This window comes from Halichoeres trimaculatus, unplaced genomic scaffold (assembly GCF_033239565.1).
Source record: "Halichoeres trimaculatus isolate MK-OKI-2021-1 unplaced genomic scaffold, fHalTri1.1 fHalTri1_scaffold_13, whole genome shotgun sequence".
Taxonomy (NCBI): Eukaryota; Metazoa; Chordata; class Actinopteri; order Labriformes; family Labridae; genus Halichoeres; species Halichoeres trimaculatus.
In genome coordinates this window covers 5,416,564-5,438,867 of record NW_027437191.1, presented here as the reverse complement: position 1 = coordinate 5,438,867, position 22,304 = coordinate 5,416,564, and the positions used below count along the sequence as shown (strand labels likewise).

Genomic DNA, 22,304 nt, shown 5'->3' with positions numbered 1-22,304 from the left:
GACTCACAGGTTCGTTTTCACAGATGGAGCAAGAAACGTGGTTCCAATACAAAAATTTTCTTTATTTTTAATCCTCAATAATAAAATCGTTATTTTTCTTTAAAAACACCATTCACTCAGGAAGGGAAAGGAAGGGAGCCTAACAGGGCTGAGGCTTACCAGTGGGAAATGTCCGGGACCACAAGGGGGAGGGAGACCCCCCAAGGAAGAGCACCCGGGATTGTGATACACACGCACACACAATGGTGAAGAAAAGAACCAAAAAAATGAAAATCAAAACCCGCAGGTTTCACAGCACACAGGGAAGGGAAACCACCACCAGGGAACCAGGACCACCACTGTGAGCTTCAGCCCTGAAAGGAGAGGGAAGAATTAGCGGGATTGACACAACAAAAACCAAAGCATAAATAATCCCAAGCTACTTAAGAAAAACACGAGAAATAAAGGAATAGAAACTAATTATCGAAATTTACACTTGCAAAGAAAACAGTTAATCAATAAAACAATTTACCAAAATTGAATATTGCCCAATTCTAAAGTATAACCCAACTTAAGAATTTTAACACTCACTGTTTTCAATCAAACAAAACTGAACACATACCAAACAAAAGAAAATAAACGAAATTCCCCTCTAACAGTGTTTAAATCAAAATAAGAGAAAATAATGAAATTAAAGGGTGTCAATCCTGCCCCTAACACACAACATAAAACCAGCTTTTGGCACACAGAATCCTTACACAGGCACCAGGAACCACCACACTGGCCTATTCCCGTGTTAAGCGGCCACAGGGTAGCTTAACCAGGCGCAGTGATGAAAAAAAAGGAAAAAAGAAAGGAAAACTAAACAAAACAACAGAATAGACAAAATGAAACAAAGAAACCTCAAGAGGATGGAAACAAAATAAACTTGAAATAATCCGAGTACAGCGAAACACAACAATAAATCAATTAAAGTAACAAGTTAAGTCTTAACAAAACGAAACCAGCTCCCCGTATAGCAAAGCCTGTCAAACAGGGCTCAGTAAGGCAGTTCCAAATAAATCATGTCAATGAAGCATTTCTCAGCAAAGCAGCAGCGTTTCTATCGCTTTATGCGACCAAGAGGTCCTGATCAGCGCACCAGATCACATGTGGAGGAGAAGAGAATGCGCTCCCTGCTTAGCATTAGTTAGCAGCGCCTGAAGCAGCCCTGAAGATCAGTGTGAGGACGTCCCCTGTGCTGCTGCAGCCGACAGCACAGTGCTGTAAATGAGCCCAGGAAACCATAAATCTAAAGTGAAAGAAATCAGATTTCTAAACTAAAACCGAAACTATTAATTTACCTGCAGCACTGTTGCCGTAGCACACACCCAGAGCGTCCCTGCCCAGGCACCAGATCAGTCAGGGAGAGCAGAGAGGAGGTGAGCTTTGAAGCTCGGGAGCGACGGTGGCCAAACGACACCAGACAGCACCCAATGCTGAAGCGGGAACGGTGCGGGTCTACAAACGAAAGATACGCCATGAGGAGAAGCCATGGGTTAGCACACAGAGGCAGCCACTGCTACATTACCTGCACCGGTGCTGCAGAGGAGGCAGGAAGTGTGGCGACCGGGAAGTGGGCGGGACCCCAGAGCCAAAGAGCAAGAGAGCGACAAGAGGAGCAGGGCCTATCTATATAGAGTTGCCTCCTGCTCTGATTGGCTAATCAGCGGGCAGCTAAAAGACCAACCCCAAAGAGCAGATGAGGGAGAGAGGAGAAAGAGGAGACCAGAGGAGCAGAGATGAGGCAACTCATCCTGCTACAATAATAATAAGAGACTGCTTTCAATTTTGGCTCTACATACAATCACTATGATCTGTGTTGTCAGTGTGATTCTGATGACAGGTCTTGTAATGAAACAAACCTTTGTTACATTTCTCAGTAAACTCACACACTGTCCTGTCAGTCTCTTGGAAACAGCCACTTAGAGGACAATGATAAGCTTTTCTTTCTCATTGTTCAGACTGTCTTTTAAGACGCCCCATCTTCGGACATTGCACTCTGTAACTCCATATTTTCCAGCTGTCTGACAGTTGTTTAACGTCTCTGCTGTATTGACCATCATTATCTTAAATTTGTATCATAACTCCACCTCATTTGTCTGTTAACTTGCCCAACTTTTTTTGGTCCACTTTGCTCTGGATAATCTTGTGCCTCTCAATCTCTTTTTTTTCTTTTATTAACTTGTCCTGTCCAGCGTCATGTCAAAAGAATTAGAGTCTGGCTGCCGTATTGTGTAGAACACATTTACTTTTCCAAGGGGAGCCATTTGTGTATCAGGTTCCCCTTGAGTTTTAAAATGATACTCTTTATCAGCATTTTGGAATATATATATATATATATATATATATATATATATATATATATATATATATATATATATATATATATATATATATATATATATATATATATATATATATTTTCCCGTATATTGCCAAGTTTGAAGATTACTGCTTGACCAGAACAAAGTGATATCAGAAAAGAAACAGTGATAACGGGAAAGTGTGAAGAGAGAGAAGAGACTAGACTAAAAGAGAAACAAGAAAACAACAGTAGAGAGCAACCACAACAACTGAGTAAATGACTACAGACAGGAGGACCAAACAACCAGCTGCTGAGCCTGAAAACAGACAGTATCCTGAGGTCTTTGACATCATAATCACAAGGAGCACCTGTGGAGAGATGAACTGGAGAAATCATGAGCAACAGTGAGCACATCGACGACAATTGTAAAAAAAATATGTATACGTATACAGAAATATACACAGATGTATACACTCACCTACACATATAGGAGCACGGGTGAGAGCGCTGAATATTGGGGGTTAGTTTTGATTTCAGTTGGGTGATCATGCCAAGGTGTGATCATGCAGATGTGGCCCCGCTGCCCCCAGAAGCCAGACGCACACTGAGAGGGCCCTCGGCACTGGGCACCTAGCAGCCACAACAGAGCACAGAGCCCAGACAGTCCACCATGGAGACAGCAGCACGCCAACCTAGGAAGAGGCAAGGAGAGGGGGCCCTGGGAAGGCAAGAGGCAGGCCCCCGACACTGTGGAGTGGGAGACTCAGGAGACAGGGACTGAGGCCCACAGGCCCTGCTAGACGCCTGGGCCCCAGGCCAAAGGGCCACCCACCCCAGAAGACGAAGCGCCCGGTTAAGCACCCAGGACGGACCCAGCCGAGGTCACTACCCACCGCAAGGCAGTATCAGCCCCCAGCGCACCCGGCCAGACTCCGGAGACCACAGAGATCTTCTCCCCAAGACCCAGTCCCCTGAACACAACCCCCCATTCCAACCCACCCCTATCCCCCTCCCATCTGTTCCCCAGCCCTCCCCGGCAATCCTACTCCATGGTGATCCTAATGCCTCTCCATTTCTCATCCCCTGTCCATAACTCGTGTAAGTGTGTTTCTGCTGCAACTGATAGATGACGGCAGCCACTGTGAGGTCACTGGTTTTACCAAAAACTGGTGCCCTCTGCTGTTGCAGTTGTGTAGTGACTATGGACAACTATCAGTATGCGTCAATGGTTAGACCCTGATTACAAGACTAGTTATTGTTGTGTGTTGGGCTCTCTGTGAGTGTTGCTGTTGAACCTTTCAGACCGACTTCAGACCACAACATGAGTGTTAGAAAAAAGGAAGAGGAGGACAGAGCACAGTCTCCTGGACCCAGCTGTGTGTCTCTGGAGAGTGACTGGTCCAACAATCTTCCTCCAGACTTCAGCAATGAACCTGGACCCTCAGACCCAAAGTAAGGCTCTGAGGCTGTTTCACTGTGCTCCTGAATGTTTCTAGAAAATAGACAGCTGAAACTCCTGAAGCCTTTCTGGGTTGCTGGTTCACATCTGTCCCTCACAGTGCGGAGTCTCCTGTTTGAAAGGAGGAGAGGGAAAGATGTGAATCTCAGAGCAAAGTGTCTGTGAATCAGCTCTGTGAAAATGAAGGCTTTGACTGTGAAGTAGCCGCAGATAGGCATTGTGGGATTTGTGTGAACAAATGACAGTAAGGCCTGTCTCTGATTTATAAACAATCATACAGGAAAAACAGAAACCAGGAGGGTTCAAATCAAACAGACATTAGAAACTGAAGGCTGAATTCATCCAGACACATACGAAGAGTCTGGCTGCAGACCTCACCTCTCAAGCCCCTGAAATCATCTCTGAAGTCCCTAAATTCAAAATAAAAATACTGTCCAATTCTGGTTTATAATTTTCATTATAGATTTAATTTGGTCTGACTCTTTTTTGGGGGGGAATCCAGCAGTGTATTTGGAAAGAAAATCGGGAAGTCACTTCTTGTTTAGCATTTTACTTTATCTCATTTACTCACTACGGTACTTGCTTTAGTACAAAATGCAAAATGAACACTTCGGTGTGACTTATTTAAACCTATTTTTAAAAAAGCCTACTGATGAAGCTTAAAGGGGCTGTGAGGAGTTTCTGAGTGATCTTGAAAAAGTCTCTCTTCCAGATAAATGCCTGATCATAATCCACACTTTTAAATATGATCATCAGCACCGGTATTATCCCAAAAAAGCTACTCTGTAGTTCCCTGATCAGGTCGAGCAAGACCAGTTTAATTTATGGCACATCTAGGGCTGTATTCAGACCAGAAAAGTCCTTTGGTCCACTTGTTTGGTCCGGACCAAAAGTGGACTTTATTTTTTTCGTTTGGTGCGGTTCGTATTCAGATTGTACTTTGTGCAAGTGGACTATATTCTGTAAACACATCCACGTGTGTGACGATCAGTGCTCTCATTGGACAGCACTGACAAAGGTGACACACAGAATACAGACCTGGAAATGGAGGTAAACGTGTTTGTGCTCTTATTAGAGCTGCTAAATCATTTTCAGTTTCAAGAGCAGCTCCTTCAAAGCAGGCTTAACAACACCGCTTCAAAATTTGGAACAGCGAAGACGAATTCGCGCAGCAAGGGGACGCTATGCTCTGAGTGTCCTGACCCACAACATGCTAATAACAGTGTGGCTAAACAGAAGACGGAGGATGAGGTATGAACCAAAGACGGTTAGGTTACGGTGGCTTTATAGGCCCAAAAGGCCCATGTATCCTGTAGTTAGTTCGGATGGACCTTGGTTTGTATTCAGACCTGCACCGGAGTACCACGAACCGTACCAGAGTTCGTTTGGAAGCGGACCGAGACCACCTCAAAAAGTGGGTTTGGTCCGCACCAGGGTTCGTTTGTGTCTATTCACACCTGCATGGAAAGTCCGCACCAGCGTGGAAAACGAACCCTGGTCCGTTTAAAGTGGACCAAACAGTCCAGGTCTGAATACGCCCTTAGTCTTTATGACAACACCACGCTGGATAGGGAAATTTAGTGTGAAGAGAGATCTGTGTTTTTCTCTACTGAAAACGATTTCTGTGATTAATTTTGTAGTGATGGTGAACACTGGAGCCTAACTGTCAGACAGAAAAAGGACAGAAGAGCCAAAGAAAGTGAAACAGGAGAGTGATACAGCCCGAGCTAAAGGCTAAAACACAAGCTAAAAGCTAAAACACTGGCTAGTTAAAACAATGGCTAAAAGCTAACACAGGAGCTAAACTGTTAGTGATAATGTTGATTCCAACCCACAGTCAGCAGTTATTCTGCAGTGGTCTGTTCAAACTTGAGAGTCTATCAATAAAATGAAGAGTGAGGTTACGTTAGCTCTGCTTGGTAGATGACTGGCAGGACATAATCAGGATTCACTAACGTTACACATTACAGACATGTCTTAGAGCACAGGGCTGTGAGTGGTGCTATATATGGAGGGCTACAAAACTACAGTAGAAATTTACAAAATTCGCTTTTTTTCACGTTTCAAACAACCGCTGTATGTCACTGTTGATAAATATCATAATTTTTTACATTGTACTCAGAAAATTGTCTTGAATGAACAAAGTTTTTTCAACCCGGTCTCCTTTCGTTTCCAAGGTAAACACATACCTTTTTAAAAGTCACATCTTTGTGACAGTGCGTGTGAAACTCTGGGCCAGAAGGTGTCGCCGCAGTCCAAGTACAACAGATCCTCCTGACAGTCCCTTTACAGGAAAATAAATAAACTGCACATCAGAGTTTGCCTAAAATCAATGGTTCTCCAAAGAGGGTTAGTTAGCAACAGAAAAACTGCCTACAATCCTTTAGAAACTGTTCATTACTTTGAAACTTATGTCAGTTTACTTTGCGCAGCATTCTTAGTCAAAATATCTGTACATAAGACATCAATGTATTTCTGTTCCCAACCTGACCCCATTCTCATTCATTGAGTGTTTTTATTTTTGCCATTTGTGTTTTTATTTTTACATTTTGGAAATCAGACATAAAGATAGCTTAAGCATAACATCATTTAATTTGATAAAGTCATGTCCACCCTTGGGTACATCCTAGAAAATAGTTCAGGTATTAGTAGCTTAAAGGCAGGGTTGGCAGTCCAGAAAAACTAGCATGAATTTGAATGTAGCAATCTTGTCAGGACACCTCCTAGCCCCTCCTCCCCCGCCCCCGCTCACATGCACGGGCGCCGCTGATTCGCAACCATGATTGTGAATGACTGAAAGACGGACTCAGCACATCATTTTATGTTGTGTTGTGTTATGCCAATGCAATTCTATGCTCTTTTAGACACTTACAAAACAATAAATGAGTGGTGCAAAAGTCACATCGAGCACGTCGCAGCATATGTAGATGAAAAATGACACATTAATCTGTTTTTTAACTTTTTCAGAGTAGTAACGTACTGTTTTCTCTGTGTTTTATGACACAATGATTCTTTTTTTCCAGTCCAAATGTAATAAATTACAACATTTCCAGGGCTGATGGCGAAGGTTAAAGTCTGCGGGATAGGGGCTTGAGAGGTGAGTTCTCAAAAAATAACCAAACTTTAACTTCTCTCTCTGACCTAGACCAGGATCTGGACCACATACAGCCTGTCAGAGCCGCCCTGAACAAAGTAAGCCTGTACACCTTTCTTTTTCTGTGATCAGGTCTGAAACAGCCAAGTGAAATGTAACTTTGTTGTTTTTCTGCTCCAGCAGGTCTCTTTGCTGTTTCTTCTTTGATCAGTGTTCTCCTCTCAGAGAAAACACAAAGCCAGAAGAATTCACAGCTGACATGTTTTGCTTTGCTGAGATCGCCCTCTGTCTCTTTATTCACCGTCTTCTCTGTTGGCTTCTTAGTTTAGTTTGCCCACATGGACACAGAGAGCTGTGAGGACTCTGTGCACATCTTTTCATACTGATGAAGTCATTATAACAATTGCTTCATTTTCACATTCTCTTTGTTTTTCTCTCTCTGGTTTGTCTTTTTCAGAGCCAGCAGCTCTGCAGCAGCTTTTAAATGAACACAAGATCAGTCTGAGGAGGAGATGTGAATGTGTGACTGAGGGAAGTGATGAAGGAGGAAGTAGACCCCTCCTCAACAGGATCTACACTGAGCTCTACATCACAGAGGGACCAAGTGAAGAGGTGAATACTCAACATGAAGTGAGGCAGCTGGAGACAGACTCCAAGAAGAAAATCCTCTATGAGACTCCCATCAGGTGCCAGGACATCTTTAAAGCCTTACCTAAGCAACGAGTTATCAGAGTGGCTCTGACTAACGGCGTGGCTGGGATTGGAAAAACTTTCTCAGTGCTGAAGTTTACTCTGGACTGGGCAGAGGGCTCTGAAAACCAAGACCTCACTCTGGTGGTTCTGCTTTCATTCAGGGAGCTGAACCTGATCAAAGATGAGAGCTACAGTCTCCTAAGTCTGCTCCATCTTTTCCATCCAACATTAGAAAAGCTGAGAGCAGAGACGCTGGCTTTCTGTAAACTTCTGTTCATCTTTGACGGCCTGGATGAAAGCAGACTGTCTCTGGATTTTCACAGCACTCAGGTTGTGTCAGATGTCACACAGGAGTGCTCTGTAAACGTGCTGTTAACAAACCTCATCAAGGGGAACCTACTTCCTTCAGCTCTGGTGTGGATCACTTCCCGACCTGCAGCAGCCAATCAGATCCCTCCTTCATGTGTGGACAGGCTGACAGAAGTACGAGGCTTCACTGACGCCCAGAAGGAGGAGTATTTCAGGAGGAGGTTCAGGGATGAAGATCTGTCCAAAAGGATCATCTCACACATAAAGACCTCCAGAAGCCTCCACATCATGTGTCTGATCCCGGTCTTCTGCTGGATCACTGCTACAGTCCTAGAGCACATGATGAGGACAAAGCAGAGAGGAGAGCTGCCCAAGACCTTGACTGACATGTACTCACACTTCCTGCTGGTTCAGACTCAGAGGAAGAAGAAAAAGTACGCTGAGGGTCATGAGACCAGTCCTCAGGAGCTGATGGAGGCTGACAGAGAGGTCCTCCCGAAGCTGGGCAGGCTGGCGTTTGAACATCTGAAGAAAGGAAACATCCTGTTCTACCAAGAAGACCTGGAGCGCTGTGGTCTGGATGTCACAGAGGCCTCGGTGTACTCAGGAGTTTGTACAGAGATCTTCAAAAGAGAGAGTGTGATCTTCCAGAAAACCGTCTACTGCTTCGTTCATCTGAGCGTTCAGGAGTTTCTGGCTGCAGTCTACATGTTCCACTGTTTCACTCACAAAGACACAGCAGGACGGGAGGACTTTCTAGAGGGACAAGACAGGAAACATAAACACACAAAGTGGAGCACACCATTGCTGAAGGTTTTTCAGGGAAAAAAAAACAAAGTTTTAACCCTGGCAGACCTCCTGAATGGAGCTATGATGAAAGCTCTGAGCAGTAAAAACGGTCACCTGGACCTGTTTGTTCGCTTCCTTCATGGACTGTCAAACCAGTCACTCTTAGGGGGTCTGCTGGGTCACACAGACAACAGTCCAGAGATGATCCAAAGAGTCATCAACAACCTGAAGAAGATGAACAGTGATGAGGTCTCTCCTGACAGAAGCATCAACATCTTCCACTGTCTGACGGAGATGAACGACCCCTCAGTCCATCAGGAGATCCAAGAGTTTCTGGAGTCAGAGAACAGACCAGAGAAGAGACTCTCTGAGATCCAGTGCTCTGCTCTGGCCTACATGCTGCAGATGTCAGAGGAGGTTCTGGGTGAATTAGATGTGAAGAAGTACAAAACATCAAATGAGGGACGACGGAGACTCATTCCAGCTGTAAGGAACTGCAGGAAGGCTCAGTAAGTTCCTCTGGAATCAACTTAATGAATCTGTGTGATAGAACGATTGAGATGTGAAAACCGAGTAAAAGTCCGGATTCCTCTGAAGATGGTGATCTACTGGTTTCTTAAAGTCTAACATGATGTGTTTGTCTGATCTTTTTCAGATGATTCAGACTGTGATCTTTCTGATGACATTTAGTTCAATAATGATCTGATCCACTCTGTTCTCATCAAACACATTCTTCATATAAAGAGTCCTCTCTTACGCTAACTTTCTTTATCACAGACTGTCAGACTGTGGGCTGTCAGAGACTCACTGTGAAGTTGTGGCTTCTGCTCTGAAGTCAAACCCTTCCCATCTCAGAGAGCTGAACATGAGTTACAACTATGATCTGAAGGATCCAGGAGTGAGGCGTCTGTCAGCTGGTCTGGGGAGTCCACACTGCAGACTGGAGACTCTGCGGTGAGTTCACTGACTGGTTCTGTTTAGGACCAGGTGATACAATCCCTTGGTTAATCTGTTTACCTGAAATTTGAGTGGGGAGAATTAGCAGTGGAAACTGTGATGCCATGTGCGGGGTGGGTCGCTGACACTGGCCAGCCATCCAGCTAGCACCAGGGAGGGGCTGGGGCCAAGATCTTCGCTCTGGTCATATGAAGGACACTGTCCTTCATTGCTGTTTCGATGACTAGTCCCCAACACCTCAAGACGGCTCGTCAGCAAAAATCTCCCAGACCTGCCTCCCTATGCTCTTAGCCCTGTGTGTTTGATGGCATGGTGCAATGTGGTAGTTTGTCAGAGTCAGTTTACAGGGCTGTGAGGGGTGTTCCACCTCAATATAGGGTGGGTTGGGTTCTTGGGGCTGAGGATAGGGACAAAAACCCTGGTTGGGTTGTAGAGGTTGGAGTGGGGTGAAGTGGGGTGGGGGTGAAAACCCTGGTTAGGGTAGTGGGAAATGGGATCAGTGGGGAGTAAAGCAGGATGAAAACCATACCTGCCAACCTTCCTGTTTTCTGTGTGAGTCTCTTGTTTTTTAACCTTCTCAGGTCAGTATTTTTCAGGAGTACTGAATTTTTGATAGAATAATGGAAAGTGGAGGAATAGAGAGTTGGGCTCAGGTGTTGTGTCTGCTTCAGACTCACATTGAGTTCAGTCCCTCAGAGTAGATGATATCAGAACTAACAACCACTTGATGTGAAGAACTCAGACTGCTGAAGCTTCTTATTAGTTTCAAGGGAACTTATATTGTCATTGGGTTTTCTGCCTTCACTGTTCCTCACCCACTCAGCTTCAGCTGTCTGGAGTCTTATATTTCATTTTCTTTCAACAGATTATTGAACACTGAATGTTTCTGAATGTACCTGATTTATTTTATTTATTTATTTTTTCAGATTGAGAGACTGCAGTTTGTCAGGGGTCAGCTGTGCCTCTCTGGCTTCTGCTCTGGAGTCCAACCCCTCCTATCTGAGAGAGCTGCAGCTGAGCTACAACAAACTGCAGGACTCAGGAGTGGAGCTGCTGTGTGGTTTCCTGGAGAGTCCACTCTGCAGGCTGGAGACTCTGAGGTCAGTTCTCTGACTCTTTGTAACTGTTGCTCTGACATGTTTAAGAAGGAATTTATCTTGTTCATACCTTTCTCACATTAATGCAGTTGAGTTGAAGATTTTCTTGAGGTCATATCCGATGTTAAATGTACTTAATCTGCCTGACTCTTAAGTACAAAGGAATGTTGAGTTTTCTTAAATAGTTATATCTGGATCTAGAGGATCTTCTGAACTTGTTTTAGTTTTTATTGATTCTGTTTCCTTTCTCAAAAAGATGTGTATTTCTATCTGTAGTTCTGATATCTAAACAGAGCTTATGACAATCCCTCAGCTCTTCGCTGTAAAAGTCAAGTTTTCTATTTGTGGTCAGTTATTTTATGACAGTGCCACGTTGTAAGAAGTAGGTTTCATGAAGGTGGGGGTGGGGTGGGGGTTGTAACAGTAGCTTTAAAATCACAAACTGTATGATTTGTTTACTATGTTATTAAAGGTACAGGTTTTCACGGTAAAGAGTGTTTGGATGTGGCATGAGAAGGAAATTATTTCAATTTGCTGTGAAGAAGATCTGTTTTAATTAGACTACAGCCACGTCTTTTTTTGTTTTGGAAATGAATGGAGATCAGGGGGGTATTCCACGAAGCGGGCTAAAAGAGGCTGGGCTATCCCCGGTAAGCGTGGCCACTTTAATCTTAGCTGCAACTCGTTCCACTAACGAGGCTCAGCTAATTTTCAGAGACGCTTATTCAAGCCAGGCTGATCGAAGCTGTGGCTAAGCGCGCGTCCGCGGTAGATAAAAAGCCCCGACGTGTCGATTGTCGAAATGACCAAATCATGTCAAAATCGAGAGCGGAGACGCTTCCCTCAGCAGAGAAAAAAACTCCTCATGGAGTCGTATGATGACTACAAGGGGAAATTCACATAAAAGGGTGACACTGTGGCAATAATTAGAGCCAGAGAAGCTGCTGGTTCAAGAATACCATGCTTATGTGTCAAATCAACACTGACTGTTTCTGCTGAGTTTGATGACCTTTTTTCTTCTCATTCTAAAGCTCCCACACTGCTGTGGCTCAGAGGAGATTGGTCTTGATTAAATTAAGGCTGTCCATAAATAGACCTGTTGATATATATATATATATATATATATATATATATATATATATATATATATATATATATATATATATATATATATATATATATATAAATATATATATTTATAAATATATATATATATATATATATATATATATATATATATATATATATATATATATATATATATATATATATATATATATATATGTATATATATATATATACATATATATATATATATATATATATATATATATATATACACTTCACGTGGCGATGACTTAAACAGTAGAAAAGACATGTATAGATGAGATGTCATTTTATTAGAGATGATTCAGCTGTCAGATGAGATGTGTCCGTGATACAGTGCTCTATATTTAAATAAGGAGAAGACACAAAGTTATCTCACCGTGTGGAATCACCTTTACATTATCATCTTGATCAGAATGGACCGCTGGTAAAAGGAAGGTATTTCTATGGAAAATTGTGGCTGTTGTCACCTTTTATATCATAAGACCATTTCTGCCTTTATTCTGTCACATGTTGATTGTACTTTGAGGGTGACAGAAGAGAGAAATCAGCTTTTTTCAAATAGTTACCACTGGTGGGATCGAACCCACGCTGCAAGTAAAACATGAATCACTGTGAGACTGCATCCTGCTCTCTAACCACTCAGCCACTAAGAGCCCCACATCAGGGACAGACAGTCTAGTATCTGACATGTCTTGATTCATGGTTATTCCAGTCTGGTATAACTGGGGTGGTACACCTGTCAAAGGATCACGCAGGTGTCCTAAGGTGAGCTCAGGGAGGACGGAAACCTCCCGTGGAGCTGAAGGGCAAAAGCTCGCTTGATCTTGATTTTCAGTATGAATACGGACCGTGGAAGTGGAACCTCACGATCCTTCTTTTTTGGGTTTTAAGCAGGAGGTGTCAGAAAAGTTACCCAAAGGTTTCAATTTATGTTTACGAACAAGAACATCATTCATCACAGTTATTTAATGTGACACATGCAGTTCACAAGGCGTCTTTCAGAAGCCTGTCGGACCTTCTCTGAGAAGGTAAGTCTGACGTTTAGCCTGACCGGGACCAGGCTAGTCGCACTGACTAATTTACCATGGTTACCAAGCCACGCTAGCCCTAAGCCTCGTTTGTGGAACCAAACTCTTGCTAAAGCTAGCGAGGCTAACCCAAATAAGCCAGGCTTTGAGCTAAGCCAGCTTCGTGGAATACCCCCCCAGATCTTGCTGTTAAAACAACTTTTCTTTGTTCAAGACAACTTTTTACTGTTTACAATGCCATGGTGTAAGGTATTCATCAACAGTTATGTAGAGCTTTTGTTTTAAACATGACAACATCAAACTTTTAACTGTAGTTTAGTAGCCAGCTACATGTAGCGCTACTGGCAGCCTGGTGCTCTGACGTATCCTTAACATATGCGTGTAACAGAATACAATGTATTAAAAATAAGTCCTGAAACCCCTACTCTGAACATCAAATAACTACACACTGAATGTTTCTGAACTTACACCATTTCTTTTTTTTTGTCAGACTGAAGGGCTGCAGTTTGTCAGAGATCAGCTGTGCTCGTCTGGCTACTGTTCTTAAGTCCAACCCCCCTCACCTGAGAGAGCTGGACCTGGGTTGGAACGAGCTGCAGGACTCAGGAGTGGAGCTGCTGTGTGGTTTTCTAGAGAGTCCACTCTGCAGATTGGAGACTCTGAGGTCAGTTCACTGAATCTCTGCTGTTGCTCACATTCAATGAAGGAAGGTAACGTGTTATAAATATTCCTCACATTGGTGCAGTTGAGTTGAAGATTTTCTTGAGGTCATATTCTGATGTTGAACGATGTTTAACATCTGACTGGGCAATGATTCAATTTTTATCTTTATCATTTATTTTTATTCAGATTGAGGGGCTGCAGGTTGTCAGAGATTAGCTGTGCGTCACTGGCCTCTGCTCTGAAGTCAAACCCGTCCCACCTGAGAGAGCTGGACCTGAGTGGAAACTACCTGCTGGATTCAGGAGAGAAAGTTCTGTCTGACCTGAAGGAGAGTCCTCTCTACAGACTGGAGTCTCTGAGGTCTGTTCAGTGCTGTGGTCAGTTTTTCTCTCTAGGATTACTGTAGTGATGTTTATATCTTACACTTCATTTCTGTCTGCTGATAAGTAGGAGTCAGGGTTGTTGTCTTTGTTGCTCATGAGAGACTCTGGCAGAGCGCGGAGACACTTCAGAAAAGTCCACTATGTTCCACAAGCTCTCTCAGCATCTTTAGTGGGATGAATAACCCCCATGAATAACACCTGGCTCTGTGGGAAACTATATCATGAGCAGATGTTTGATTGACCATCAGTTGTTGACTTTAGCTTTGAGAAGTTAGCCTCTGTAAAGCCCTCTCTCCTCTCCAGCTTCACCCATTGTCCAAAAGTACTCACACTGGGATCTAGAAAAAACATGGCAGTGGTCAGATGCTGAACATGGGAGTCTATGTTCATAGAGGAGAAAACATCATGTTGGCTTGGTCCATTATTTTTACAGTCTGTGGTGTAACATTTGATGCATGACCTCTGCTGTCTGTCTCCTTCTGTCTCTTCAGGTGGTGATCTCTGTGAGAGTGGTGATGATCCAGAAAAGGTGAGGCAGCAGCAGCCTGTGTGGAGAGGCTCTGACTGCAGCGTGCTTCTGGGAGGAAAAGGAAGAGGAAGAGGAAGAGGAAGAGGAAGAGGAAGAGGAAGAGGAAGAGGAAAGAGCATCCAGCAGTGACAGACAGAGGAATCACAGAAGGTGGAGGTTATGGTCAGTGCCGCAGTCCGAACTGCTCTGAGATCAGCTCCACTCTCAGACACAGACACAGGTCCTTTGTGTGTGTGTGTGTACTGCTTTGTCCTTCTACACACTCTCTGCGGACACACTGAGATTCCTCCACCCCTTCTGCTCCACACCTCCCTACTCTGCCTGGAGCCTCCACCTGGATTTAAAGGTCCCATATTATGCGAAAATCACTTTATTAAGTCTTTTAGTGAAATTTATGGGTCTTTGGCTTTCCTCCCAGCCCACAAAATGTGATATTTAAAGACAAAACCTGTACTTAGTAGTGCTTGTAAACGTAAAATCTTGACCTAAAACGAGCTGTTTGGATTTTGGGTATTTGCCGATGTCAACAATTCCCTTTTTTGGCCAATCAGGGGCAAGTCTGACCTGATTGATCCACCGGAGCAGATACCCCCCCCCCCCCCCCCCCCCCCCCCCCCTCCCCGCTGCTGGAGAGATCTTTCTCCAGCAGCTGGGAGGAGAATGCCAAAGTTGAAGGGCCATCACTGCTTTGTTTTTGGCTGTAAACAGCCACATAGCTCCATGCTCAAGCTTCCCATCTCCGAAGAAGACAAGACTAATAGTGTGTCCCAAATCGCATACTTCCATACTCAAATACTCAAAATTTTGAGTATACTGTGTCAAAATGAAAAACAGTATGCATAGTATGCGAAAAATGAGTATGCAAAAGTACCCAGATGATGTACTCAAATCGTCCCAGATTTTGAGTATGCAGCCTTGGACACTCAACACACTTATTTCCTCCTCTAGCAGCAATGGCGGAAGAAAGCTGTGGCCGTTTGCTCAGCACGGTAAAAATACAAATAAACAATACATACCAGGACATCTTCAGCCAGTAGGAGGAGGAGGAGATGTTGTTGGCGCCAATTACGGCGTAGCAAAGGGCGATTGAAATTCATTGTAATTACAATGAAAGATGGTAAGATCTTGATATTTTGATCGTGTTATTAGCTGTGTTTAATATACTACTGAAAAGGCTTTGCGGGCAAAAAAGTGGCGGTGTTTGGTGGAAACGCGCTGGAAGCCAGTCACAATTAGACGTAGAAGAAGAAGAGGTCGACATCATGTTGTCATTTCCGGTAAGTACGGCGCTCGGCAGTATGCGATTTGAGACAGCACTACACCCTCAAAATTTGCGCATTAAGCCAGTGAGTATGTAGTATGCTTAGTACACTCAATTTGAAAATTTTGAATACACAGTATGGAAGTATGGGATTTGAGAAACACTGTCAGTGTCTAGAGTCCATTGATCAAGAAAATGTGCCAGCTACACTCAGTAAAACTGTACATGTGTGTGCTTGTCACTTCATAGCCGACTGCTTTTCCAACTTTGGACTGTTATGGTTTGAAATTAAGTTTGCATTTTTGGGTAGTAGAAAGATTGTTGGGCTTTTCACCTGTGTTTCCTCTCTCTGCAGTGCAGGCTGTGGCTGGGGGCATGGCTGACATACATTATGGCAGAGTGCAGCAGGGTACACCTGATTTCAGTCTCCAATCTTCCACCTCCATATAGACCAGCTCAGTCTTCACTCCAGTGCCAGATTATTCAGTCCCACTAGGTAGCCTTTTTGCTGACCTGTTTTTTCCTGTGCCTTTCAGCTCTGTGCCCTGCTGCTCCTTTTGGTGTTGGTCTGTAGGCAGCCAACCTCTGCCACAGCCTGCAGAAGATCAGTTTTGTTCCTTTTTGTGTTTTTGGAATTTTGTGTGTCTCTGAAGACGCTGATTAAAGACTTTGTTTTTCAACTGCTAAAAGTCTCCCACTGATTTTGGTCCAACTTAAGACTCAGGCTCTAACATGGACAGTACAACAGAGGACTAGTGAATAGGCTGGTCCTGAATCCAGGCGCATTACCAACCATCCACCAACAAACCTCGGACCCTGGAAATGTAAGTATTTTAAATGCTGTGTGCTGTGGAGCAGATGGTTCGGATGAACCAAAGAATGGTAGTACTGGATTTACTTTTGTTATACCATATCTTAATGTAAATGTTAAGTTGTGAATATCTGATCATTTATCAGTATGTACAGTTGAGATGCTGGCTATTGCAATGGCACTGCAGTGGGGAGAACACGATACACTTAAAAAGATAATTTTATGTTCAGACTCATTATCAGCCTTTGAATCACTTCATTCCATGTCATCCCACTGCAGACCAGATATACTCTATGAAATTCATGAAACTTTATTCAGACTACACCAGCAAGAGGCAGTAGTCAGATTCATGTGGGTGCCAAAACATAGAGGTATTGAGGGGAATGAAATTGCAGATTTTCTCGCAAAACAAGCACTGAAACAAATTAGCATTATGGAAATAACATTAAGTAAATCTGAAGCAAAGGCAGTAATAAAGAACAGAATCATGAATGAATGGCAAAAGAGCTGGGATGTAGGCAACAGTTAGGCCTTACAGTAAGGCCTATGTCAAGATTAAGACTAGGCCACACCGGGTTAAACAAGACTATGCATTTAATTGGAAAACATCCAACAGGGAGATGTGACTGTGGAGTTGAGGATAAAACAGTGGAACATGTTATGTAAGTGTCGAAAGTACAATAAACAAAGAGAAATTATTTTAAGAATCTACAGAAAAGTGGAATTAGGGTGTTGAATCTTAAAAATATATTTAGCTTGGGAAAAGGAGAGTATAAAGCAGTTTTTGATTTTTTTTTTTTTCTTTTTTTTAAACAAACCGAATTAAAAATCAGAATTTAGTGTAAGGTCTTTTTGTGGGAATAGGGACTTCTGGCCTGACATTCTGGCTAAACAATCACTCAAACCACCTACAGTAGATACAGAAATTCTGTTTAGTAGGGCAGAGGGTAAATCATTAATCAAGAAACATTTGGGGGCAGTTTGGCAAGAATACTCTGACATCCAAGACACAGGCAGCTTTATAACATACAGAAACAGGTGAGGTAGGGAAGGATGAGGGGCGGGAGCCGGAGGGAGGAAGCAGTCCTCACACAACTTAGGATAGGACACACAGAACAGAACAGTACACTACATAAAATAGGAAAACACCCGGATGGTAGATGTGAGCATTGCGAGGAGACTGAATCTGTCCAGCATGTGCTTTTGTAATTCAGAGGGTACGAGGAGGAAAGGAGGACATTGACAGCAACAGCAGAGGGATCCAGGATGGGACTCAGTATGGGGAATCTGCTAGGAGCAGAGTCTGGCAGTATGCACAAGTACTTAGTAGCATATTTAAAAGCCACTGGTCTAATGGAGAGGATTTAATTCCTTAATCTATTTAGTTTTGTTTTATTTATGTGTTTACTTATTTAAATTATTGTAGGTTTGGTTTTTTTTATTTATTTTATTAGTTTTATTTTATTTTTTTTCTAATTTATTTTGTCTGCCAATTTACTGTTCCACACTCCAGTCCAGTAGGTGGCGCTAATGCACCTTTAAGTTGGTTTGCCAACCGCCAATAAACGCAAAAGAAGAAGAAGAAAAAGAAGAAGGGACCTCTGGATCACACTCCTGTATGGTAGGTGGCGGTAATGCACCTCTTACGTTGGATGCCACTCGCCGTAAAACCAAAAGAAGGAGAAGACGAAGGATATACTAACGTCAGCTTCTGATTGGCGTTAACTGGAAGGCTTTTTTTCTTTCTTTTTGAGTCGACATTCACATTTTTCTTGAGAATTCCTGAATTTTGTTAAAAAAAAACTTAGTAGATGTTTGACGACTAAGAAAATACAAGTTTTTACCGCTTTTCAGATATTTTTTTTTGCAGTACTGTCAGACAACTCAGAAAATCCCATTGGAGAAAGACTCTAGCTTTTAGCTTTCTATTTTTTACTTGACTCTTGGATGAGGAGATGTCCAGATTCAAGGATCTTGAAGATTTATTTGAGCGGCGGCTGCTCGCTGCAGTTATCAGAGACATGGACGAACAAAGAACACCGTCTGGATATGAAGAGGAGCTCCAGCATCAAAGTGAACTACTGGATGTGATTTAAATACCTGAGATAAAGCTGCACAGAGCAGGTTGGTTTCTGAACATGAGTGTCATAATGTTTTGGGGGATCGAACGAGGAATCAGTGTTTAAAGGCGAAAGTTCTGACCTCAAATTATATATGCGTTAATGTGATTTAAGTCGTGATAAAAGCCACTACAAATTCTAATGATGATCTGCTGTGTCGAAAAATAGGTTTATTCAGGTTTTCATCCTAGTTTGGTTCTGTATGCGATTAGAGTGACCATATTTTGATTTCCAAAAAAGAGGACAACGGCACGAGACACAAATTCAGACAGACTTCTTATATTCTTAATATTTTCACTGCTTGTCTTTCCGAATGGAATCTTTCTGAATGACTTTTCCGAAAACACTAGTATACATGGAAAGGAATATTACAATCTGTGGTCTACATGTGCCACTATAATCAAACAGAATACTCACTGGGGCATGCGCAGAAAAACGTTATTATCACGTGACTTATCAAAGACGGAGGACAACAGTTTATTATCACGGTGTTGCAATACTCCGTATTGCAAGTGTCCGTCCAGTCTTTAAATTATGTTCAGTCCTTCAAAGTTTGGGTCAAAAACAAACTTTCCGCAGCAGTCCAGTGCTGACGGCTCGCTGCCATTTTTAGAATTGAGGAACGTCTCTAGTTGCGTCTTACATCATATCTGAGCATGTGCTGAAAGAACGCACCCTTACAACTTTCCGTTTGAGTGGATACATAAAACCTCAATCGGTTTGGGGAAAGGAATATTCCACCCCTGTGAAACTGATTAAATGTCCATTGGGATTGGCACTTTTCTTTCAGAATGAGGTGTATACAAAGGTTAAATTCTTTACGTTTGAGCAAGTAAACCGAATGCTGCCAATTTGACAATTTGGTAGACCGTCTGCGCAGAGATGGGTGTGACGGCGCGCCAGGGGGAGGTGTCAGCAGATTCATGTTGGCGCAGTGACAATTTCATGCCAAAAAAGTGTGCTGAAAGCTCGCCAGCTCCAACCTGGTCTCTCCTCGGCACAAGGCGGAGCGCACCCCACGCAGCTGTAATTTGGTGACAGGCGCACATGTGTGCACATGTCATCAAAGCCACAGAGGCAGGTTTCCAGAGTGTCAGGCACATTTTAATGCAGTAAACAATCACAGCAATCACTGTTTAATGTAACTGTCTGAACCAGCATACACGTTTGTATCTATATTAACTGTCCCGTCACATCTGATGTCAGATTAAAACCGTTTGTCATAATGGAAAGTTAACCTGACGGCAACTGGAAGTTTGATGCACATCTTACAATTAAACAATAAACAGCCTGAATGCAAGCAGAATATTTGGGTCCATGTATACGTGGCTAATGACTTCAACAGAATGGGGGGCTATAACACCATTGACAATGGCTTCAGTCTTGTTGCGAACACTACTCAACTTTTTAGCAATGTCAGAGTCAGGAAATGTCTTTTTTAGCAAGGCACTGGTGCAATCCATGGACCTGTAGCTGTTGTGGTGTTTTACAGTATGAAATGCCATTGCACCTTCCGCTGCATTTACACCATCCCAGGTCTAACAAAGAACTCAGTCAACTTTGCAGAAGAACTCTCACCTCGCACAGCTTTTTTATGTTTTTCGGTGTCCATGTGAGCTTTGAGATCTCCAGCACCTTTATTGGACACTGAGACATATGTGCCAGCTTTGCACACGGTACACTCTGCCTCCCACTTGTCCCGATCGGGACGGTATGTCGGAAAATTTTTTTGCAGTTCATCTGTGAAGCTGCACTTATGCTTAGGCATCTTCCGTGCAATACGGCTCCATTGTCTTAACAGCCCCCTGTCTTCTCTGCTCTCTGTCTCTCTCTCTCGCCTTCTCTCTGACCCTCTCACTCTCTATGTGTGCGTGGACGCGCAGAGCAGACCTGCCCACAAGGCAGCCTCTCTGTAGGTGACGCGCATCATAGTATTGTTTGCAAGCGCTAGTCAATTTACAGACGCGCGTAATGGTCCTATGAAAAACAGAGAATACCGGACATTTTTGTGAATTCATTGAACCCGCCCGGACACCCTAACCTGACACACCAGACGAACAGTTTCATATATCCGCCACAGAATTATTTCACAAGTCCATCTGGGAAGCAGCTCTTCCGATTTGTTTTCGGAGGCGGGACTTTAAAAAAAATCCACAGCTGGTGATTGGACGACCATTCTGATTAACACACTTACCACGGACCAATCCACATCAAGCCACGGTATGACGTAGCTTATGTGAGCCGATGCTTCCAAGAAACAATAGATGAACAACTACTGAATCACGAGAAACAGCTGTGAAAAAGGCGTATATATATATATATATATATATATATATATATATATATATATATATATATATATATATATATATATATATATATATTCCAAAATGCTGATAAAGAGTATCATTTTAAAACTCAAGGGGAGCCTGATACACAAATGGCTCCCCTTGGAAAAGTAAATGTGTTCTGCACAATACGGCAGCCAGACTCTAATTCTTTTGACATGACGCTGTTGGGCAAGTTAACAGACAAATGAGGTGGAGTTATGATACAAATTGAAGATAATGATGGTCAATGCAGCAGAGACGTTAAACAACTGTCAGACAGCTGGAAAATATGGCGTTACAGAGTGCAATGTCCGAAGATGGGGCGTCTTAAAAGACAGTCTGAACAATGAGAAAGAAAAGCTTATCATTGTCCTCTAAGTGGCTGTTTCCAAGAGACTGACAGGACAGTGTGTGAGTTTACTGAGAAATGTAACAAAGGTTTGTTTCATTACAAGAACTGTCATCAGAATCACACTCACATCACAACACAGATCATAGTGATTGTATTTAGAGCCAAAATTGAAAGCAGTCTCTTATTATCATCTAAATAGTTTTCTTCTTTCTTCTCCTTGGTCTTGAAAAGAGGGTTGTCCTGTATTCAGGTCAAAACTGTGGTTTCAGTTCACCCCTGAGAGGAAGCTATGTTCTAATAACCATGGCCACGATGGATGCAGATGTAGCTCTTTATGTTAGATGTGCCATGATGTTTGTTTGTTGTGTTGGAGCCATAGACTGTCTGAGGGCAGCGACCATATTTACCACAGTCATCCACTTCCTGAACGTTGAGACGTACTGAGACCTGCTGAGTCCAGCAGGGAGCTGTTTTCTTTAAAAGACTTAAAAACAGAAAGACAGTTTGACATCAGCTCCTTCAGGTTCTGCTGGATCTAGATCTTTAAAGTGACAGGAGACAGTCAGCTGTCCATAGACTGTGTTCTCCCCCTCTGACTCTTCTCCCTTAAAAAACTCAACCCGATCAGCAAACACAAAGAACTGGGGGTGAAAGCAGAGAGACAGCTTTTCACATACACAACAAATTCCCCTTAAACTTCCAGTGTTAGGCCATTTTGGAGTAAAGTGTTAAATTCTTGGTTTTGTTTTACAGTTTCTAAATCTAAGCTGGTGTTAAATCATAGTACTGCCATAATCACTAGTACAAAGTACATATTAGCTACTACTTGGGTAGCGCTAGGCGCTACCCAAGTAGTAGCCTGTTGCAGCAGCTCTCTCGTCTTTGTCCGTTTCTTGTAATTTTTTTGTCTCTTTTTCGTAATCTTTGTATTTGGAGTGGATCATCACTTTGTATGGTTCATTGTCGGTCACTGACACCAAACTTTTTGTGGCT

The 22,304-nt window shown here is 42.9% G+C and overlaps 1 protein-coding gene across 1 annotated transcript; it reads left to right on the top strand.

The window, feature by feature from the left end:
* The first annotated feature begins 3,753 nt into the window (after window positions 1-3,753).
* Window positions 3,754-14,521, top strand: LOC141802428 (NACHT, LRR and PYD domains-containing protein 12-like). The gene is made up of 7 exons (XM_074685984.1): window positions 3,754-3,778; window positions 7,337-9,179; window positions 9,448-9,624; window positions 10,554-10,727; window positions 13,368-13,526; window positions 13,712-13,885; window positions 14,400-14,521. The coding sequence occupies exons 1-7, from the start codon at window positions 3,754-3,756 to the stop codon at window positions 14,404-14,406; spliced, it is 2,559 nt and encodes an 852-aa protein (XP_074542085.1). The 3' UTR covers window positions 14,407-14,521.
* Window positions 14,522-22,304: the final 7,783 nt, after the last annotated feature.